An 8257-nucleotide genomic window follows, 5' to 3' on the forward strand; every position below is an offset into this window, starting at 1 on the left:
GTGTCTTTTTGGCAAGCGCATGTGCCCTATAGCAAAAACCTCTCAAAAAAAAAAAAAAAAAGAAATCAACATTATTTAACAAAGCCCTACTATGAATGTTACTAAATAAGTAACATAATGGATTTAACAAGATAACTGTACTTTTGAAATTTCCATATCTATAAATTAACCCAGTGACTTCAAGAAAAAAATATAAGATTAAGGGACCAAGCAGTTAGCATAATGGCTATGTTGCTGGACTCCCACGTAGTCGACCGTGGTTCGCGTCCTGGACCCAGTGGCTTAAACTCATGCCGGGCGTGTGTGCGTGCGTGCCCAAGATCCCGAGAGGAGAATGGAGGGATTGTGGCGTGGCCATCCCCCCCCGGGGGTGATTTCTCACTTTCTGTCTCTATGTCTCTCTGTCTGTCTGGTGAGCGCACGTGCCCTATAGCAAAAAAAAAAAAACCTCTCCAAAAAGAAAAAAAATATAAGATAAAATATAAGATTAAGAGATTCTGTCTTGGTTCTTTGTTAATATCATTATCAGCCAAATGGATCATTACTGCTCCAGAAATAATCTAGCACGTACTGGGCAAGAAGGTGGAGTTGATAACTACTGCTTCTGCAGGGGAGTAAATATTTTTCCTCTTTTGTTGTCTTTCAGAAGTTACAGTCCCACCCCACAGTCATGCTTTTTGCACTTATCGCACTGGAAAAGTTTGCACAGACAAGTAGGTATAGTGACTTCTTGCTCTGATGATTCTGAACTGCTTGTTAAAAAATCTTACTTTCCTAGGTTACTGGATGAACCTATACTTTGAACCCCACAAAATGTACATACATTCTGTTTTTGTCTGAATAGATATTTTAAGGCTAGTAAAATAGTCAAAGTTCTTTGGCTCTGTCATTCCTGGAAACATTCATGTCAGTCCTTTCTAGTTTCCAAGTTCTCTAATTTCCTTTCCTCCCTCTTTACCAGCATTGCTCTGCCCAGAAAAATCATCCTGCTCTTTCATTGTTAATTCAAGGATTCCATCTTTCCAAACAGGTGAAAATAAATTGACTATCTCTGAGTCAAGTATTAGTGACCGGCTTGTCACATTGGAGTCCTGGGCTGATGATCCTGATTACCTGAAACGTCAAGTTGGATTCTGTGCCCAGTGGAGCTTAGACAATCTCTGTAAGTAGTGTCATCCTTTATTAAAATGTCTATTTCCATTTCCAAACTCATTTCCTTTATAGGCTCACTGGTCTTCTCTTTTATAATAGTGAGTGTGAGTCCTTTCTAAGGTCATCTACTGGTAGGTTAAATATTTTTTTTAAGCAGAAATGTGTCCTAGAGAGCCTTCACACAAGAATGACATGGACTGCTTCTAATTCCAACATTCTTCTGTTCAAAAACTTGTACTGGCACCATATTTCCTGCTCATCAAGGCTCTTAATCATATGATTCTAGCAGCCCTTAATCATCTGCTTCTAGCCAGCTCTTTAACACAGACAGATCTCTAGCATTCCTACCTCCAGGCCTTATTTTTCTCACCCTGAATTCCCTTTATTTACTCCTCCCCATCTCAACTTGGTTCTTCAAAACCCAGTTCATGTTTTACCTACACCATGGGGTTTGTTCCCACCTTTTCTCTTTTTCTCCTCCAAGGGCAGCTAGAACAAAAAATCGACTACTACTATATCCTCACTTCCCTTCATAGTTATCACTATGCTAAAGCACAGTTGGACATATGAACCCTCCCACCCCACCAACTCCTACCCCAATCTTGTAGAAAGGAACTTGGTGCCAGTTAAAAGATAATTCTGAGTGCAATCTGGATCTTGTTTCATGTGAAATAAGAGATACAGGAAATGGAAACACAATCCTAGCTGCGTCACCCTTCCTAACTTTTTTTTCTTAATTTTTAAAAAAAATTTTTGGAGAGGTTTTTACCATAGGGTGCTTGTGCTCTCCAACAGAGAGAGAGAGAGACAGAGATAGAAAGCGAGAAATCACCCCTCGGGGGGGATGGCCACGCCGCAATCCCTTCTCCATTCTCCTCTCGGGATCTTGGGCATACACGCACACGCGCCCGGCTTGAGTTTTAAGCCACCGGATTGGGGACTTGAACTGTGGTCGACTACATGGGAGTCCAGTGACATAGCCATTATGCTAACTGCTGGTCCCCTTTTCTATCTTTTATCTGGTCTTCATATGGTGGTGCAGCCATGAAGCTATGGGTGCAAGTCTCCCCGCTTAATCTGCCACTGAGGCACACTTCTTTGGCTAGGATAGCAGTGAGAGATGGCACTAGCTTTTTTTTCCCTATAGTAGCCTGCTTTAGAAACATGACCACTTTTTCTCTTCTAGTTTTAAAAGAAGGTAGACAGCTGACCTATGAGAAAGTGGACTTGAGTAGCATTGGGGCCATGCTGAACAGCAATGATGTCAGCGAGTACCTGAAGATTTCGCCTCATGGCTTGGAGGTAATGTTTGCACACATGGACCTTTTGGGGGAAGATCATTGTGCTCTTATTTTCATGCTCTATTTTGGAATAAAAGCAATGTCTTGCAGAATAAATTTGTTTCATACTTGCAGAGTGGTTAGGAGTAGAAGTGGTAAGGAAAAGGCTATTTCAGGGCATTATCTATTCTTCTATATCCTACATAATACTACGTTTATTATAAACTGTAATATTTACCGACTGGCTTAAATATGTCTGTTTTTAATGTCTGCCATTTTATTCATCTAAAACTAAAAAGCTGGTATTTCAAGAAAAGTCCTTTCCTTTTTTTAATTCCTGCATAGCCACTAGCATTAATCCGGTGCTTCTTTTTCTCCCTGTATGTGGAAAGATTGCTAATCTTTTTTTTTTTTTTTTTTTTTTTGAGATGTTTTTGCTATAGGGCGCGTGTGCTCGCCAGACAGACAGAGAGAGAGACAGAGAGATAGAAAGCAAGAAATCACCCCCTGGGGGGATGGCCACGCCACAATCCCTTCTCCTCCATTCTTCTCTCGGGATCTTGGGCCCGCACGCACATGTGCCCGGCGTGAGTTTAAGCCACCGGGTCCGGGACTTGAACCGCAGTCGGCTACATGGGAGTCCAGCGACATAGCCACTACGCTAACTGCTGGTCCCAGGTTGCTAATCTTTTGGTGAAGGTTGGCAAAAGAACTGCTTAATTGCAGGAAAGTACCATAAGATACTAGACATGTCAGTATTAAAGAATGAACGGCTGCAAACAATTCTTTGATCTTAATAGATTGCCAAATACCTTATGTAGTTTTCTGCTTTAGATTATATTTAGGGAATAAAGCAATGTTTATGTACTTGTAAAAGGTTCTAACTTGAAAGCAGAGTTCTGCAAGTACTTAAAACTAAGGCAATATCCGTTACTAATTCTTACTGCAGCCATCTTTGAGGTCTTCTAAGCTTAGCACCAATCCTGTTAGAACTCTCTGGAAATAAAGTATAAAATAGTCATTGGGACCAGCAGTTAGCATAATGGCTATGTCACTGGACTCCCACGTAGTCGACCACAGTTCAAGTCCTGGACCTGGTGGCTTAAACTCACGCTGGGCGTGTGTGCGTGCATGCCCAAGATCCCGAGAGGAGAATGGAGGAGAAGGGATTGCAGCGTGGCCATCCCCCCTAGGGGGTGATTTCTCGCTTTCTGTCTCTCTTCTCTCTGTCTGTCTGGCGAGCGTACGCGCCCTATAGCAAAAACCTCTCCAAAAAAAAGAAAGAAAAAAAATTAAAAGTATAATAGTCATTAAGTGTACTTTGCTTGGCTTTATATTTTTTTGTCACCAAGGATGGACAGAGGAGGAAACAGTAGTCTATCAGAAGTTTTAATAAATGAAAATAATTCACCCTTCCTAGTTGTCAGTTAACCTTGGTGGTCTTCAGGCACTCATGGTGGATTGTGATACCCTTTGGTTTTGCCAGGCTCGCTGTGATGCCTCGTCTTTTGAAAGTGTGCGTTGCACCTTCTGTGTGGATGCTGGCGTTTGGTACTACGAAGTAACAGTGGTCACTTCCGGTGTTATGCAGATTGGCTGGGCTACTCGAGACAGCAAATTTCTCAATCATGTGAGTACCCTGGAGGACCATGCAAATGGGAGCAGCAGCAGTTTGCTTTTTTCTTTTTTTTTCTTGAGGGGCATCTGGAAGGTACTCTGGTATGCTTATTTTTCAAATAGGGTTATTCAGTAATCTTTCCGGGGGCTAAACCACATGGTGCCGTATCCTTACTAGCCGTTTGCTAAACTGGATCAAAAATAGGAAAATACAAGTAAAAAAGTAAAATGACTCCTCAGCTTTTTTTTTTTTTTCTCTTGGGTTTTGGGATTTTTTTAAAGCATGATTTCAACTTTATTTATTTATCCATTTATTTATTTATTTTTAATTTGACCAGAGAGGGACAGAGTGAGAGAGCGAGAGAGAAAAAAAGCTAGGAAGCAAGCCACCCAGTCCAGGACTTGAACTGCTGTCAGCCATTTGGGAATCCAGCACCTTCAACCACCACACCACCCGCAAGCCCCTCTCTCTTGAGTCTTAAGTTCACATTAACTTTCCACTTAGGTGTTGGATGTGTCCTTTATCTTTGTAAGCTGACTACCCACATCATTGCCCAATTCTTAGGGTGAAATTAGTGGCAGTTTTTACCTTGAGTTTATGCTTTGAGAAGTTTTTAGAAATTCTCTTCCTTTCAAATTATACTAAGAGTTGGCCTGACTTCTACTTGACTTTCACCTAGTAGGCTGACTTATCATCAATATTTAGTAATATTTTTTAAAATAGAAAACTACACTATGAAAGGGAAGATCACATCCACTGGAGTTCAGGATTGGGCAACCACTACCTAGGAGTGAGTGTTGTTGGAGTTCCTTTCATTCCTACAGATGTGTGATTTCTTGCCACGTTATACCTAACAGCCCAACTGGCTTTCTTCTGTTGGTCAAATTATAAGCTATTTGGAATTAATCCAGTTTGGATCAGGGATATTTTGGATTCATCTGATTTTTTTAAAAAATAATTATTTTTTTTACTTTATATATTATTATTATTATTTTCTAGTTTTGATCAGAGAGAGAAAAAGAAAGTGAGAAAGCAAGCTACCAGGTCTGGGACTCAAACCATAGTCAGCCATGTGGGCATCCAGCGCCCCTAACCACCATGTTACCTGCCAGCTCCTGTATTCATTTGATTTTTACCCTTTAAGTTGGGCAAAGTCCCTTGGATTATTTTCTTCATTTAAATAACATTCTTCTATCCCACATGTAAGGCCCTAGGATAAGGTTTAGAAATGACCCAAAAAATCAAATTAAATTGGTCAGGCATAAGCATATTTAAAGAGCCCTTTCAGTAAGGCTATACTGAACCCTGGAGTTGTTTGTGACATTTACTGAAACTCATAGGCTGGAGAGAGACAAATTGGAGGAAGGGGGCCAATAGAGAGATCAGGTTTAGATTCTTATCAAAGGTAGAGAACTAGAGCTTGGTCCACTGCTGCTTTCTCTGGCAACATTCCCCAGCAAAAGCCTTCTGGCCTACCCCAGCAAGAGCCTTCTGGCCTATGGGGCCTTTAACAGCTAGAAACATTGGGGCACCAGGTGTTCAGAAGTAACTGAGTCCAGGAAAGAATTACAATAAGGCTCTAGTTTCCAACTTAAGCACAGATTTATTGTTATGGCTTGACAGACTGATCTTTCTTCATGAGCAAGAGAGAAGAGGAGAAGGTAAGCAGAGGGAAAGAAAGACAGGTACCTCCAACAGGGTCCTCTTGCTGACATCTACCCCAGTGAATACCGATTTAAAGCAGGTAATATCAGTTAGACTGACTGCCTGACCCAAATGAAGTCCTTCAGACATTTTAAAAAAATTCCTTATTTCCAGAGCCTGACACAAATGAAGTCCTTCAGACATTAAAAAAAAAAAAAAAAAAAAAAAAAATTCCTTATTTCTAGAGCACTGTCATTCTAGAGCACTGCCATCTGATTCCCACAATAGTTTTTACTGTTACAACTTCCAGCTCATAGATGAGAAAATTGAAAATGAGTAGGAAATACAGAAATCAGGACTAGATGCCATTCCTCTTCCTATGTCATAGCAGTTTTCTCTGTATTCAAAAATGGGAGGATCTCAGAAAATTAGCTAGTCTCAGTTGGAAGTGAAAAATTGTTCTAGATGTTCCATATATTTGTCTCTCCTAATTTGGGAGCAAACACACTGCAGGTCTAAGAGTAGGCCTGACACTGTATGTTATACTTTTATTTTTTCTTAACAGCCAGAGAAGCTGAATCATTTTATCTTAGTTAAACTAATTTCTGCCATATAGTAGGTCATTGGAAAAGTCATGACTATTTTTGTTTTTCTATGCAAAAAATGCATCATGACTTTCCCAATGACCTAATAGTTCCAGATATTTGACTCCTCAAGTTAAGAGGCTTAAAATACTATTTTCCTACCCTTTACATTGCTTGTTAGACTATTGGTTTCTTTCTTTAAAATCAAACAAACAAGCTGGGCATCTGTAATCCCAGTTACTCAGGAGTTTGAGGCAACATAGCAAGACCTTGTCTCTAAAAAAAAAAAAGCCCAGCCTCTGTGGCGCAGTTGGTAGCAACCCAGACTACAGAGCTGGAAACCACATGCTGACTGATTTGAGTTCCTGGCTGGTCACCCTGAAAGACACCAGGTGCATGTGTGCTTACCCAAGATCCAGGCAGAGTAGAGGACTAGAAGAAGGAATTTGCAGCATGACCAAGCCCCCATGAAAGATACTTTTCTCCCACACATACTTGTGCATATCATGAAATATAAAAAAACATTTTTTTTCTGATCCAAGTATTAATTGATTCCCTGATGAAATCTGATGTCTTTTTCTGAATAGTAGTATTTTAATGATGTCATATTTACAACTTTGCTTCAATCAGACATTGTTATGATGATTCTAGATCTTTCTGCCTGTACAGACAGGGTGTGGTTTTATGGAATAAGTCATTCTTAGGAGACTCCCAGTTTCAAAAGATTTGAAGTGTCTCCACAGTCTCTCTTATTGGGTTTCAGTTTCAGAGGGATGATCAAAGTGTTCAGAGATAGATCATTAAAATGAAAAGCTCCAGGATAGTTCTTATTCAGGTCGCCTACAGAGCAGTTTTGTTGTGTTTCATATTTTTATAGAGAATTAGGAGGAATAAGTCTCCAAGGGTATACTTTGACTTATCTAAAATATCTTCTGTGTTTTCATGAGCATCTATCATGTGACAGGCCTTTCATCTGTGATCTTCCCAAGAGCTTAGAAAGATAATTATTCTCCCACTTAAAGATGAGGAAAATTATGGATAGACAGTGGTATAGCAGTAAAATGTGACACTCTATGAGGCTGACCTACATGGGAAGTTTTCAGATGCATATCTGGGTACCTCCCTAGTATGCTGGATACACTGGGGGCGGATTGTGGCTTTAAGATCCAGTTAGGGGTGCTATCTCTTTGTCTCTGTCTCTTTCGCTTACAAAAGAAAGATTTTTTTTTTCTGTAGGGCTCATGCTCTTACCAGAGAGACAGCAAAACAGAGAGGGAGACAGAGAAAGAGAGAATTCACCCCTGAGGGAGGGTGGCCATTATCACAACCCCTTGTCCTCCAGTCTTCTCTTGGGATTTTGGCTATGCACACACACACAACATAATTCTCAAACCACTGGCCAGACTGAGGCTACATAGCCAGCCATGTGGGACCCAGTGCTTTAACCTTTGTGCCACTTACTACCCCAAAATAAATATAAACTTTAAAAAAATATAATAGGGCTGGTCCTGTGGTCTTAATAGTTAAGGGACCTGGATCTGACATGGCTGACCATGCAGTTCAAATTCCAGACCTGTTGATTTGAAAAATCTAGGTACATGTATGCACCTGTCCAAAATCCTGACAGGATGGAGAAATAGAGAAGTGATTACAATCTGACCACGCCCTAGTGGAGGGATGCCTTCTTCTTCTCCCTCTTATTCTGTGTATGTGTCTCTCTCTCTGTCTCTTGCACATGCACATGCACATATGTGCCCTCTGACAAAATTAAGTAATAGTAATAATAACAATAAAATGAGGGCCAGAGGGACCAGCAGTTAGCATAATGGCTATGTCGCTGGACTCCCACGTAGTCGACCGCGGTTCACGTCCTGGACCTGGTGGCTTAAACTCACGCCAGGCGCGTGTGCGTGCTTGCCCAAGATCCCAAGAGGAGAATGGAGGAGAAGGGATTGCGGTGTGGCCATCCCCCCGGGGGG

At 40.9% G+C, this 8257-nt stretch overlaps 2 protein-coding genes across 3 annotated transcripts in view; one reads left to right on the forward strand and one right to left on the reverse strand.

Annotated features, from left to right (window-relative positions):
- Positions 1-8257, reverse strand: part of PSME3IP1 (proteasome activator subunit 3 interacting protein 1) — a 101126-nt gene that overhangs the window by 72546 nt on the left and 20323 nt on the right. The gene's annotated exons all lie outside the window — the stretch shown is intronic.
- The window catches only part of RSPRY1 (ring finger and SPRY domain containing 1), a 54583-nt gene that overhangs the window by 31335 nt on the left and 14991 nt on the right, over positions 1-8257 (forward strand). For both annotated transcript variants that reach the window (XM_006148410.3, XM_006148411.3), the window contains exons 7-10: positions 647-713; positions 1031-1162; positions 2339-2454; positions 3919-4062. In XM_006148410.3, coding sequence (XP_006148472.1) covers positions 647-713; positions 1031-1162; positions 2339-2454; positions 3919-4062 — 459 coding nt within the window. The remainder of the gene's footprint in view (positions 1-646; positions 714-1030; positions 1163-2338; positions 2455-3918; positions 4063-8257) is intronic.

The sequence above is a fragment of the Tupaia chinensis genome, unplaced genomic scaffold (assembly GCF_000334495.1).
Source record: "Tupaia chinensis unplaced genomic scaffold, TupChi_1.0 Scaffold000235_1, whole genome shotgun sequence".
Lineage (NCBI taxonomy): Eukaryota > Metazoa > Chordata > Mammalia > Scandentia > Tupaiidae > Tupaia > Tupaia belangeri.